At 35.4% G+C, this 14,035-nt stretch overlaps 2 protein-coding genes across 3 annotated transcripts; both read right to left on the bottom strand.

Annotated features, from left to right (window-relative positions):
• Positions 1 to 781: 781 nt before the first annotated feature.
• LOC114175353 (alpha-1,4 glucan phosphorylase L-2 isozyme, chloroplastic/amyloplastic-like) lies at positions 782 to 8,649 on the bottom strand. 2 transcript variants are annotated; one of them, XM_028060129.2, is made up of 16 exons: positions 8,181 to 8,649; positions 7,457 to 7,686; positions 7,252 to 7,353; positions 6,022 to 6,198; positions 5,579 to 5,854; positions 5,115 to 5,386; positions 4,733 to 4,774; positions 4,478 to 4,595; positions 3,896 to 4,342; positions 3,628 to 3,780; positions 3,096 to 3,224; positions 2,406 to 2,642; positions 2,232 to 2,308; positions 1,878 to 2,064; positions 1,357 to 1,557; positions 782 to 1,247 (listed from the first exon to the last, which is right to left on the bottom strand). In XM_028060129.2, the coding sequence occupies exons 1-16, from the start codon at positions 8,395 to 8,397 to the stop codon at positions 1,131 to 1,133; spliced, it is 2,982 nt and encodes a 993-aa protein (XP_027915930.1). In that variant the 5' UTR covers positions 8,398 to 8,649; the 3' UTR covers positions 782 to 1,130. The 2 variants fall into 2 exon arrangements, with proteins under 2 accessions (XP_027915930.1, XP_027915931.1); XM_028060130.2 differs by lacking the exon at positions 4,733 to 4,774 and having other exon boundaries at positions 8,181 to 8,648.
• Positions 8,650 to 9,137: 488 nt separating this feature from the next.
• Positions 9,138 to 12,568, bottom strand: LOC114177730 (putative inactive purple acid phosphatase 9). The gene is made up of 2 exons (XM_028063223.2): positions 11,615 to 12,568; positions 9,138 to 10,711 (listed from the first exon to the last, which is right to left on the bottom strand). The coding sequence occupies exons 1-2, from the start codon at positions 12,320 to 12,322 to the stop codon at positions 9,434 to 9,436; spliced, it is 1,986 nt and encodes a 661-aa protein (XP_027919024.2). The 5' UTR covers positions 12,323 to 12,568; the 3' UTR covers positions 9,138 to 9,433.
• Positions 12,569 to 14,035: the final 1,467 nt, after the last annotated feature.

Raw genomic sequence — 14,035 nt, 5'->3', positions numbered from 1 at the left:
AAATTCTATAAAGACTATTAATTATCTTACTATTTTTAGTATTTGTTGGCTTACTTTTAAATTTTTATGTAGTTTAAATTAAAATATATATATATATATATATATATATATATATATATTAAAATAACTGACATTTTCTTACATAGTACTATGTGAATGTTAGAGAGTAAAAATTATTAAAACAACAAATTCAATATAACAAGAGTTTTAAATGAGAAATAAAAAGTTTAAATTTTTGAAAATAAATTAAAATTGAATTTAATTAATACTCATTATATCAACTCATTTAAATAAAATGATTTGTCTGAGTAGAAAAGCATATACAAATTTAAAAATTGAAATATTAAAAAAAAGGTAAGAATTTAATTATTTTAAAAAATAAAACTATTATTACATAATACTATATTTTTATCTAAAAAGCATAAAATTCAGTTATATAACTATATTCATTTTATAATTTTAAATTTATCATCTAGTTTACCAAATACTTTTAATTCAATAACTTAACATATCAGATAGGAATTAGGTTAGGATTTGAAAACACTGTAAGAAAGATACAACATTACCTCTTGAAGGAATGAAAAAGATGCATTTCATGAGATTAGGATTTCAATGAAAGAAGAACACACTATAAAGAACATGTAGACACGATAGTTTGAAAATTGAAACAACAACAAAAAAACACGAGCATGTTGCTGACATAAAAAAAGATATATATATATATATATATATATATATATATATATATATAATTAGCTTTTTATGATATAGAATGTTCATCTAAATAATATAATAATGTTACCATTGCCCAGATATATGAATTGTGTACACAACAGTCCCTGTAAAATTGTACAAAATGGTTACGGACTAAGTAGAACAAGAGTCTGATTTTATTTGACATTGATTACTTAGTTCAAACCAACGTTTAAAATAGAATCAGAGATCTAATTTTACATTATTTTTTTCTGAGACGTAAAGCAAAATGGATGAAGATAATGTTAACTCTCCCATAACAATAAAGGAGGTTCACTAACATACTTACATTCTTTCAAGCCCTGATGAACTTGAATTTTGATGGACTTTAAGCAAGCAGAAGATGCCAAAAACTCAGATTTTGCATGAGTAACTTTTCATGCCAATTCAATGGGTTCAATTCTCCATATATCTCTAGCATATTCATGAATGGTCCGGTCACTGCTGAATTTGTATGAACCAGCCGTGTTCAAGATTGACATTTTTGTCCATCTCTGCACCCACATCAATGAAATTTAAATCGCTACATGAGTCATGTGCTTGATATTATTACTACTGCATTATTAGGGTTCTATATATGATTCCTTTATATATAATACTTACTTTTTGATCACGATATGCCTTGTCAACTTCTTCTTGGCACTCCAAGTAGCTGGGGAAGTCCTTCCCTACAAGGAAATAATCAGCACGACCATACCCTTCATTCCCTTCCAAGGACCCCATCAATTCTTCGTAATTGTAGGAGCCAAAAACACCACTTCTTACATATGCCTTTACTTCTTCAAACCGTGGATCTGGCACGAACTGCACATATTTTGGAAGATTATGATGCTTCCACTGGTTTGGTCTACAATGATAATATTTTGAAGGATCTATAGAGCCTTATTATTGAATCTTCAACTGTTAGACTATATATTTTGTTGCTTTCATGCCAAATGCATCATGGTAGTAGAGCAAATTACCAGAACATGAGGGTTCTGAACTTGGTCAAGCTTTTTTTTAGTGTCTAGCTGATATATTTCTTGTTTACATTTAGCCAATGGTTACGAAAGAAGAACATGAAAGGAAAGGGAAAGAAAACATTGAATGATGAATCATGTATTCTTATTTCTTTTAAAATTTACCTTTCCCTCGGCTCTTTCTTTCCGTAGCCCAGCAATTTCTTCTGCTCTTGCACCAAAAAGAAAGAAGTTATCTTCTCCTACCTCTTCTCTTATTTCAACATTAGCTCCATCAAGAGTTCCTATAACTATGCATCCATTCATTGCAAATTTCATGTTGCTTGTTCCACTGGCCTCCATCCCAGCCGTGCTAAACAGACAAAGAAAAATTTAAAACAAAAACTGTTATAGTTGATGATAATATCAGTCCTATAAAATGAACTCAAATTAGGACTTACAAGAACACAAAACCAACCATTTTGGTTGTAAACTACAAGTAAATTATTTTTAATAAATATTTGCTAATAAAAAATGTACCTGATGTGCTGGGACAACTCACTGCCAGGAATTAGCATTTCAGCAACACTAACATTGTAATCAGGAACAAACACAACCTGCACATTAGATAGAGACCAGAATCAGTCTTCGTCCAGAAAAAGGTTTGTAGCTATGTTGAACATTTAAAAATATTTACCCTATGTTGAATCATACCTTCAAAAGATCTCCAATCTCTGGATCACGGTTGATTGTAGCTCCTACATCTGTGATGAATTTTACTATCCTTTTAGCTTGAACATATGTTGCAAATGCTTTACCCCCAAAAATACAAACTCGAGGAACAAACATTTCTTTTCTTTCCTCAGCACTCAATTCTTTCATCCTTTTGTAGCGATAAACAATTCCCAGGATGTTCAGTAACTGTCGTTTGTATTCGTGGATGCGCTTCACCTGAAAATGAATATATCAGATCTTTCTCTAACCATGAATTGAGTGAGGAAGAAACATGTCATTAGAATTTTAATGATTATCACACTTTCCCAAGTACAATTTTACTTAAGACTTCTTTTCTATTTAGCCGACACTGATTGGATTTTCATGTGTAGCCTAATATTACATACACTAAAATAACTAAATTAAAAATTGAATCCGTGATGTTAAAGTAACATTTAAGCAAAATTTGCATGGTTGATTGCTACACTTTTATAGTATGCAAGAATCTCTCGCAACGGGTTGGTATTATATGCTTGGGTTGTTCTAGGTTTACAGAATCAACAAGGAGGAACTTGATAAGTAACATCCATTCTTTGATCTAGGTCAAATATGCACCCCCAGACCTTCAATACAAATGTTAACTAAAACAGTGGAAGAAAGGAATGAAGTGGTTGGTGACAGAAAACCAACCTGTACATCAAACATTGCACTTGGATTGACGACATAACCCGTTTTATCTTTGAGAAATGATGCAACCTTAATCTTGTTTCTTCTTTTTGCTTCTATCCACTCTAGCTGTAGATCCTCATTATCTGCAAACTGGTAAATAAAATTCTTAAAGAAAAGATAAAGAAACTGTTACAATATAGGAAATGTCTCATGATATGTTAGATTATCCTCTAATATTAGTTTCTCTATCTCCTCGTTATCTCTTAGGATTAGTTAACATATTTTCATTAGGATTATGATAAGTATCTCTTAGGATTAGTTACCACATAAGCTTTTTCATTCTCCTAATATCAATTAGTATTTCATTCTCTTTTATATCTTCTTCCCGCTGTCTAAAACCCCATAATTTCAATAAGGACAAAAATATTACCTCAGGTTATGAAGCTAAACATATGATCAATCAGTCATGCACATATATTCATTGTCCAACTCTGGAGGTTAAATCATGTCAAGACAACTTATCTAATTCAAATATCATTTTAAATTAGTTTACCTTGCGAAGTATAGCCAATTTTTCAAGATCTGTTACCCAGTCTTCTGTTCCAATCCACTTGGTTATGATTTTACTAAGATCAGGATTACAGAAACGGATCCATCTTCTAGGAGTCACCCCATTTGTTTTATTCTGGAATTTCTCAGGCCACAACTGTCAAAAGTCATATGATGATGAAATTTGATGAGAATTTTATTTTCTGGATTACATACGGTGAGATCCCAAGAAAGTAATGTTCTTGAAAACAGAGAAATCATTTTTGTGTTACCTTGTAAAATTCATTAAAAACTTCATCTTTTACAATCTTGCTATGTATTGCAGCTACACCATTTACAGAAAACCCACCAGCAACACACAGATTAGCCATGCGAGCCATCATTGGTAGTTTTGGATCAACTTTGAATCTCACTTCAACTTTATTATCTGTATCCTCTTCAACTAATAGGTTTTCATTATCTTCTTCTTCTTGTCCCTCTTCTACTTCGTCATTATCATCATCATCATCTTTTTTTTCTTCTTCTTCAGTTGCCATTACATCATTATCTTCAACATCAATTACCTTCACAGGATCAACAGTTGAAGTCTCTTGTGTACGAAGTAGTTCCATCACTGAGCTAGGCAACTCGATATTTTCTAGTATTCTCATTTGTTTAAGTCTTTGTTGAAACAAGTCTAGATCATCTATCCCGTACTCGGAAATGATTTCGTGTATCAACTGGATAGCAATGCAAACACGCATAACACTAAGATAAGGTTTCACAAAGAATGATATGTGAATGGACAAATGAACCAAGAACTATACACAATATGACAATCTAAAAATCAGAAGTCTCATTTGGAACAATAATACCTCCTCATCTATCATTCGTATTATTTCCACATGTCGAGGAAGCAAATCCTGCAAAAGTGTCAAACTCCACTTCTCTAGTGCTTCCGGTAGAATTGTGTGATTTGTGTAGGCAACAGTTCTAACAGAAGATCCATTAAAAGATGAATCAGAAATGTATAAATTCAAACTAGTAGTTACCTAGGAAGATAATCAACAAAGCACTCGATATCAAATATTATTATTGAGAGGCTCTGAATTTTGAAGATAGGAACCTACTCTATTTGTTTAAGTTGGCACACTGGTCCTTGGTCAATGTAGCTGCAGCAGTCTTGTTGAAAATATTGAAGCCAAGGATTAAAAAGAAAATTAAGAACAAAGTCTTACTACCCTTTACTAGTAAATAATATTTTTAAACACCAATTCTCCATAAGGCAGTATTTCCCCTCCGAAAGAGCCATTTGGGCTTAAAGCATGGACTAAGACATTTGGTTTGTGCTGAAATTCAACACAAACGGATGGAAAGAATTGAAATGTGAGGATCTAATATCTTTTTAAAGACCTACACCACCAAGAGACCAAGCTATTAGCTGAAATCTCAACAATGGCTTTATATCTTCTAAATACAAGGTGAATAAACATGTTTTGCAAAAGTAAGTACCTCTTGGTAATATTCCAGGCTTTCTCCCAACTTAAACCCTTGACATCCACCAATATCCTAATTATCTCAGGAATGCAGAGAGTTGGGTGAGTATCATTCATTTGCACCACCACTTTATCTGGGAGAGTGTCCCAATTTACTCTCTTTCCTGATCTCTTTTCAAAGCGTGCTATGATATCCTGGAGAGAGGCAGAGCACAGTGTGTATTGTTGCTTCAGTCTCAGAGTCTTTCCTTCTATTGATTCATCACCAGGGTACAGAACGTAGCAGATCTGCTTGAAATATAACATTAAAAAAAGTGAGCATAATTTTGTCATTTATCCACACAGTCAACTGAAGTTAGTACTAAAACAAAGAAGTTTATATAACAGTTAGTACGTGAAATGAAGGTGCAAGTTCAATTTGTAACAAGGAGAAACTAGACATTTGTTTATTCAACAGTTACAATATTCCACAGGTTAGACCTTCTCTGCATTCTTCAAAACAGCATATGCTTTAGCATGGTCTCCCAAATTAAAAGCTTGCAAATCAAATTCTTCCTGTGAAACTTTTGTGGACCACAATCGCAAGTTTACGGTTGTTCTTGTTTTGTATCCAGGAATGGGAACATCATAAGCAACGGCCAATATATTTTCTCCTCCAACCCACTGTTTACTTCCATTTGGCCCTGGTATAACTTCTCCATAGAATTTAACAGGATAAGAGACATCATTTCTCAGAATTTCCCAGGGATTTCCCATCTGCATAGAAACAAATCGATCAATGAATCAACAAAACAACTTCTTGCTAATATAGCAACTGAATCACCCAAAAAAGTAACAAAACAACTAAAGAAAAATGTATGCCCAACCTAATATGAAAAGTGGCTTCAAGCCATTAACTATGAAACCATGCATATAAAATATACCTCAAGCCAGTTTTCAGCAACTTCGACCTGTCCATCCCTTGTTATATGTTGTTTGAATAAACCATACTTATACCTAAGTCCATATCCCCATGCAGGGTAATTCAAAGTGGCCAAGGAGTCGAGAAAGCAAGAAGCGAGCCGACCTAATCCACCATTCCCAAGGGCAGCATCTGGCTCCTGCGGATTTCACATGAATTTGCATTTAATGAAGCTTTACTCAATTATTGAAAGTATGTACATAAGATTGTAGCTCCTGAAGGGTTATGTGGTCCTTGCACAGTTTATCTTAATCTTTGGAGTTTGTTTCAATAAAAGATAAATGGATTTTACTGGTAAACTTGATTACTTGTTTAATTGAGGCCAGTCCTAACCCACCTTAGTTGCGACTTCTTTGGGATTCCCTTAATTGCAACCTCAAAAGTAGTGATTTAGTATTACATTAACTAGTGATATTTCTAAAATAGGGTAGATAAGTAAAGTGCAAACATTGCCTCGCAAACTTATTCCGTGAGGTTAAATTGAGCCCAAATCTACATTTTAAGATGGTATTATAGTCGATAACTCGTTCAGATGACCAACTAAGATGAGTGTAATGGAATTGGCAATGAATCCAGATATGAGTATTCCTTCTGTCAAAATCTTCCTGACAGTGGATCTATATATGGAGATCAAAAGTCTTCCTAAAAATGTGGAGGTTAGTCTGTTCTAGAGCCTTATAGTGGTCATGGCTAAGCTCTAGAGGTTATCATCAAATAATCATGGATGAAAAAGGGTTTCACTTGAGGGAAAATATTGTTGAAAATCCAAGTGTGAGCATAAATCCCAAATTGAGTAAAACTGAAAAAGTTAAGCATCATATAAGTAAGAAGACTCATAAATTTATTGTCTTGAGAGTTTGAGTTATGGGTTGGACATGGTGTTAAGTCTCTCATGTGGGTTTGCTCTATAGCACATTAGTAAGTGCACTCTTCATTTTATAAGTTGATTATGTAGACTTGAATTAAGTCCAAATCCACATTCTAATGCTAACAATAATCTTCAAAATAATCTCAGTGATTTCAAGAATTAAATATGAAACTATTAATCCGCAAGATAATAGATAACAATTTTGTGAAATGGACAAAATAGTATTAGTTCTGCTCAACTTGCCACCTGTACGACTGACTGATAAATAAAATTAAATCACTTTATAGTTTCTAACTAGAGAAGAAAATTGTAATATAAATAAACCTTGTTAGCCACGTCCTCTAAATTGTGACCCAACTTTGTGAGAGCCTCGGCGTAAGGACCCAAGAGCTGTAAATTCCCAATCGCATTTAGCAATGCCCTACCCTTCACAGTTAGGAAAAGGAAGATATTAATTGAAATTAATAATTAATAATCATTTATTATGAAAATGATCTCTGCCCCCAATAAAGAAAACCCTGTAAAGAACCTGTAGATACTCCATAGACATATAGTAAGCTAGCTTGACATTCTTCCTTTCATAGTAGTCATTTGTTGCATTCCAATTTATGATGAGGGAATCACGAACACTTTCTGCAGTTGCAAAGAAAGCCTTATTGAGCTCAAACTTCTCCGGAGAAAAAGGGGTGGTGAACTCGGCATGGAATTTTATGCTTGAAGCAATAGATGCAGAATCTGGAATAAATTCATAGAAATTATCTGCGAACGTGAAGAAAGAACTATTAGTTAGGAACTTATTTACAGGAAAAATAAAAACAATGTTTAGACTATTACTAATACATCTCATATTTGTAGCTCAATAAAAACATAAAGATGGGGAGAAAATCTGGAGCATACTTCCAAAGGGACATTACTATTTTTGGACATTCCAAAGCTAATGTAAGATCCAATTCAACTCCTAAAAATGTTATAGTAACCATCATAAGAAGCCACTATTTAGGTCTGCTATTATATGCATTGACAGTTTAATTTGATATATGCTCGAACAGGGTTACCGATGAACTTGTTCATGATGCACCACTTATTACTTCATACAATTTTTTCCCCAAAACTAACATCTTACAAAGCTAACTGAAAGATATATAACCAAGAGAATTATAAACATGAATTTCTGAATTATATACATTAGAACAAAAGAAGTGACTAAAGAAATACAGTGACAAAGTAATCGAAAATGCAAGCAAGCAAGCAACCTCGTTTGGTGAGTGTATCTTTCACTTCCTGCTTCTCGTCGCTGGCAACATTCTTCACAGAGAGCTTTCTTATTGCCCTTCTGGAAATTGACTTTGTGATGACAAGCAACTGCCAAATATTGTTTCTTTGACTGAAACCTGTGAAGCTTGATTTTGGATTGTGATGTAAAGCTGAGTTGGAATGCCTGCAGGTCGTTGAGAAGGGTAGAGCAGCCATTGGTGCTCGGTTTCTTTAAATCAGTGCTTAAGCTTCTCCAATAAAATAGAAACAAGCAGCACAGAAATAATGTTCATGCAATGCTGCTTTGACTTGAGAGGAAGACCAAGAAGTGAGTGAAAGAGGAAGTGTTTATGTGTGTGTTTGTCTGTCTTCTTATCTTTAATATTTTGGTATTTGTAGACGGTACTCTCATTTTGAGCACGAGCAAAAACAGTGTCACTATCCCCGTTCCCTGTTGTGACACTGGTTGGTTGGTTCTCCTTCTTCCTTTCATGATCAAGAATCATCATTATTAAACTCGCATATCAACGAAACAGTTAATGACCAAATTACCCATGTGATATTTCTGGGTTTCTGCCCAACACATTCAGATTTTTTTGAGTAATTTTTGTCCACATTTTGATATAGCACGCTGATTCCTTGTCCGAATATGACCACTTGGACAGCAACGCAATATTGCTACTTTTCTATCCGACTTAAAATCCTACACATGACAAAATAGATTGGGCTCATCGCTGTGCTATGTGCCCATAATAAACAATTGATTCGAGTTTGAATCTAGAAAATTTTCTTAATTGAAGAGTTGCGTAAAAGTATCTTATACGTTCAATGAAACCAGCTTGCTTGCCTTTCAAGAGGGGTAACAATCTCTCCTTTCCAAGTTTGTGTATCAAAAAACAACTATGACATTCACAAGTTATAGACCAAATTGGGTATTTCCTATTGCGACATCAAAGTTAGTGTATCAATAGTGCACTCATATCATATCTAACATTTTTGTTCTGTTACAACAGTATGGTCTCATCCGACAAATCATATTACCTTGAATAATGTACAACACAAGGTCATACGAAAGGCCTCAGATGCCATAAATAAGCAAGAAAAAAATGCATATATACAGAGACACGTCCTCAAGTATATGAGGTGACAACTTAATAGTCTTGAACTAAAACGAGCGGAAATCTCATTTTGTTTTTCTTTTATGTGAACCTTCACGACCTACTTAAAAAGGTGGTAACCATTAATGAACAGTTCAAGTCTCCGTAGTCTTCACTGGAGTCCAATTGCTCCTGGTCTCTTCAGACTTCTTCCTGGCACTTGTAACGAAACCAAGAACGTAACCCATGAATGCCCCAAGAAACAGCACACTTCCTCCCTTCACATACCATGACAAAGTGGATTCCACAATCTTATTTTCAGCTTTAGAATTAACATCAATACTACAGTCTCCATTACCACTGACAACTTCCCCAGATGCCAGAATTTCCACCGTGTCATGCACTATACCGTCATGGTTTCCGACATAAGAAAGCACAAGCTTCTGCTTTGAAGCCACCAGTCTTGTGTACCCAAACTCACCCCCACGGTACAGGGACCAATTCGGCTGTGGAAAGATTGGGTCATTGGGATGGTCTGGCCTTGGTTCCCAGGTAGGTTGCCAATCTTGCCCTGCCATGCCAATCACCATATGAACAGTATATCCTTTCTTGTCCCCTGTGCTCTGACCCACATTACCACCACATGTGAAGTTATTCAGCGCACAAAATCTCTCATATCGATGAACATGACCCCAAAGGGCAAGTGAGACCTTGTTATTCACAAACAGAGGTTCCAAATGCTCGAGCATCTTCCCTCTTAAAGCAGCATCCCTATTTTCATGACTGGTAGTGTACATCGGTCTGTGCCCTTGCACTACCACAAAAGGAGTTTTGTTCCTGTCAACTGATTCCAGATCATGCTTCAAGAAGTTGTACTGGTTGCTCCCGGGAAGGAAATTAGTCTCCGTGGAAATATACACAAAGTGTACTACTCCCATATCAAATGAATAATAAAGATTCCTAGTTGGTGGGGCTTCAGTTCCAGTCGGTTCTGAAGAGTTTCCAGGCATGTTGAACCTCAAACTGTAAGGCACACCACACTCACCGCCCCCATCTTTCCCATAACTGGCCCAATCAGGTTTCCACGGCTGCAAAGGCCAATCATACTCATGATTGCCAATGCAAACATGGTATGCCACTTTGGACGAAACAGGCTCAATCTGGTTGAAAAAATGGTCCCACACCCACGAATAACCTCTTGCATAGCTAATGTCTCCAATGTGAGACACAAAGGCTGGCTTGTCACCTAGAGCTTCAACATCACGGAGGATCCACTTCATGGTTGATAAGCTTTCTTCTTGTGTTCGCACAAACGTATTATATGGTACACTTGTTCCCATGTCACCAAACAGGAAAGATATTGTTTCATCTGAATCACTATTCCTCGAGACAAAACTGTGAGTTGCAGACCAACCTCCATCATCATTTCCAACCTGGAACATACCAATTCTAAACAGTTAATATCTTAACATTTCTCCATTCATGGGCTCACTGTTTGTGAGCAAAACATCAATTTTGTTTCTAAAATTGACTAACACCAGACAATTTAGTACTAACAAAAGCAAAATTAATACCTGACTTGGGCGTCAGCAAAACTGTCCAAAGCAAGTGTTCCACATTATTTTTATCAAATAAAATCTCATTCACCAGTGTAACCATGAAACGTATTGACTCAATATAAGGTTTTTAAAACGGTATTTAGTTTGAGCTAAATAGATATGTTCATTCAATGTAAAAGTTTTAACAATTCAATTAATAAAACATGATATATACACTTCAGAAAAAGTAATATGTACATTGACGGTTTTTTTCCAATATCGACCAATTAGAAATTGTCTCCAATGATAAATTTCTTGGTTAATACAATAATAATTTCAAAATATATATATATACTTAATATGATTTCTGATTGATAGATAGCTCAATATATTTACGCCAACAGTGTATGAAAGTTAATCTCTAATTTTTAAAGAAAAAATTATGATGTTGGCAAATTTATCAATCATAACAGTTTTTTCAATATGATTGAAATTTGAATGTTGGTATAATAAAATCTCTGTACTACCAGAGCACGTATTATTTATTCTTCCATTTATATCAGTAATGCAAGAGTATTTATAAGACCGGAGTCTCACAAGACCCAAGTCGTAAACCTTATGAGTGAATATATAAAAAGTAGGAGTACGTTTTACTTGATTAAGTTGTACGGAATCATCACATCATTAAGCTAATCCTAAGCTCTATTTTTGAAGAACAATTGTTTACGTTGTTTTGTTAGACAACTTAAAGGAACTTAAAATGTGGCACTTTCGTCGTTTACCTTACAAATTACGTACCTTGTAATAATACCTTAGTCCCTTCTTCAAATCCGTAAGAAGCGCGTTGTGGATATAACCAGGGTCTCTCCACCCAACGCTGGAGTTGGCGGGCGCGTCGCACATGTGCTCCTTCCCATAGCGCTCCACACGCGCGAGTACGACTGCATCGAGCGCGTCCTCCTTCTCCCCATAGCGCACGTAGGTTTCCTGGGGGTTGGGCGTGACGTACATGACGCGCATGGCGTCGGGTTGGTCCCCGAAGGCCAGGTGGATCTGTCCGGGTCCCCGGTTGGGCGCAAAGGCGACCTCGCCGGAGAACGCCAGGAGGCGGCGCGTGGAGGGAAGGGGGTTGTTGTCGTGGTCTTTGCGCTTGGGGTTGATTTCCGATCGGGTCCAGCGGAAAATTCGGAAAGAGTAGTTGTAGCGGAGGTCAACGAGAGGGAAGGAGATGTTGCCCGACCCGGATTCCCAAGTTGGGGATTCGGAGAGGAATCGGTAGCCGACGAAGTTGTCGTGGGGGGAAGTCGGAGGAGAGTAGATGGCTAGGAAATCGAAGTCGGAGGGGCCTTCGACGCCGGACCATTGGAGGTGGACGAAGTCGCCAGATTTAGAAAGCGTGGTGGGGGTGGCGGAGAGGGAGGCTTTGGAGTGGACGCCGGGGAAGTGGAAGTGGAGGAAGATGAAGAAGCAGAGAAAGAAGGGGACTGTGCCATGATCGGAAATCATGGTGGTTGGGTGGATTTGGATTCAAATTCGGGTTCGGATTCGGATTCGGATTTTGATATTGGATGTGGGAATTACTCTTGTTCGTGGTTTTGTGGGACGATGGTTAGGGACGTGAAAAGCATCGTTTTTGCATTGAAGTGGCATATTCCATCCCTCAATCTTCTTTTGCTTTAGCCACTCTTCTCTTCCTCTACAATTTCTTCGTACTTTTACCCCCGCTCTCTTCATCGATGTGTATTTTTAGTGAAGGGATTACTGTATCAATCATTTAAAATTATTATCATTTAAAAGTAATTATTATAAAAATTCTAAATTAGCTTTTTGTTATTCGTTCAAAAAATAATTATTATAAGATTTAAATTTAATTTTGTTCCGGCAAAGAAGAGGTTGATTGGTTTTAAGTAAAAACATTTGCTCTTTGTCCGTCAAATATAACGCAAAATTAGTATTGACTTCTGTTCAAAATTTTAATTTTATTTGATTCTATAAATAATGGATTTATTCTTTCTTACTCAACAGTAGTAAATTTTGTTTGAAGTGGTAAACGGTGTTTTATCAAGGTATATAAAAATATTTACGGGTTGCTTTACATTAGTTGTTCACGTGCCAATAATTAATTATTTTAAAATGAAATAAAAAATTAAAAACTGGACCAGTTTTGCTTATGTTTTAAAAAGATGGACCAAATATTTTCAAAACCACGAAGGGTTTCCTTAATCTCTATCTCTGCAAGGCTCCACACTCCATCGCCAAGTTTCAAGGCTGTGTGTCACAAAATCGGCAGCCGAAAATAACTGGATTCTCGCCTTTACCAACATCGCTAATGTCAGGGTCATCTTCGGAGGCGTCACCGTTCAGAAATGCAACCAATATATTAGTGTCTCAATCTTTCAAGATCATATTTCCTCAATTTTTTCTTGATTCCTGCATTCACTTTTGTCTATTTTTTTTAGATTAAATCTGTTTTTTTTCCTTAACTTTCAGTGAATTTTGTTAGTCCATTTTAAAACTTTGAATCAATTTAGTCCTTCATCTTTTGAAATATGTGGATTTAAATCCTTTTAATCAAATTTTGTTAAGTTTATTTGACATTTCAAGTGCGTTTTATAATAGAATTTGACTTAACATTAAAGCAAAAATGTGTCAAATAGTATAAACAACTCAAATACAATCCTAAAATGCGTACGAAACATCAAATAAACCTAACAAAATTTGATTAAAAGGACTAAATCCACGTATTCCGAAAGATGAATGACTAAATTGGTCCAAAGTTTCAAAATAGACTAATTCCAAAATTCACTGAAAGTTAAGGGACCAAAAACATATTTAACCCTTTTTTTTATTCGAGTCTCTATTTCCCATGTTTCGCGTAGACCGTTATCTAAATAATTTTTCCTCAAATTTGTTGGTTCCTCATAAATTACCATCAATATAATAAATGCATCGGTATAGTAAAAGATCTTTGGGTTCTCTTCACACCCATCTTTCATCAACATATTTATTGATGAAATTACCAATAGGTTTTAAAGAAGTACTATTACCAGCAGTCCATATCAAGGTCATAGTTAGGAGTGTCAAAGTGACTCAATCTGATTTATAAAGGATGACTCACGGATTGAAACTCTTTTTGACATATCTAGTCACAGTCGATATCATCACTATTATAAATTACTGATGAATTCATTAGTGAATTTTACTTATGGACTCATTACC

The sequence above is a fragment of the Vigna unguiculata genome, chromosome 3 (genome assembly GCF_037176805.1).
Source record: "Vigna unguiculata cultivar grain cowpea cultivar isolate G323 ecotype 2 chromosome 3, ASM3717680v1, whole genome shotgun sequence".
Lineage (NCBI taxonomy): Eukaryota > Viridiplantae > Streptophyta > Magnoliopsida > Fabales > Fabaceae > Vigna > Vigna unguiculata.
The sequence above is the reverse complement of the archived record's forward strand: the minus strand, read 5'-3'. Positions and strand labels throughout refer to the sequence as shown.

Excerpts from the sequence above, each read along its gene's own strand:
- LOC114177730 (XM_028063223.2), bottom strand. The coding sequence starts at position 12,322 with ATGATTTCCGATCATGGCACAGTCCCCTTCTTTCTCTGCTTCTTCATC. Across the intron at positions 10,712-11,614 it reads GACTAAGGTATTATTACAAG|GTTGGAAATGATGATGGAGG; the intron begins GTACGTAATTTG and ends GGTATGTTCCAG.
- LOC114175353 (XM_028060129.2), bottom strand. The coding sequence starts at position 8,397 with ATGGCTGCTCTACCCTTCTCAACGACCTGCAGGCATTCCAACTCAGCT. Across the intron at positions 3,225-3,627 it reads AATTGGCTATACTTCGCAAG|TTTGCAGATAATGAGGATCT; the intron begins GTAAACTAATTT and ends TTTATTTACCAG. Across the intron at positions 2,643-3,095 it reads GTGCAATGTTTGATGTACAG|GTGAAGCGCATCCACGAATA; the intron begins GTTGGTTTTCTG and ends ATTCATTTTCAG.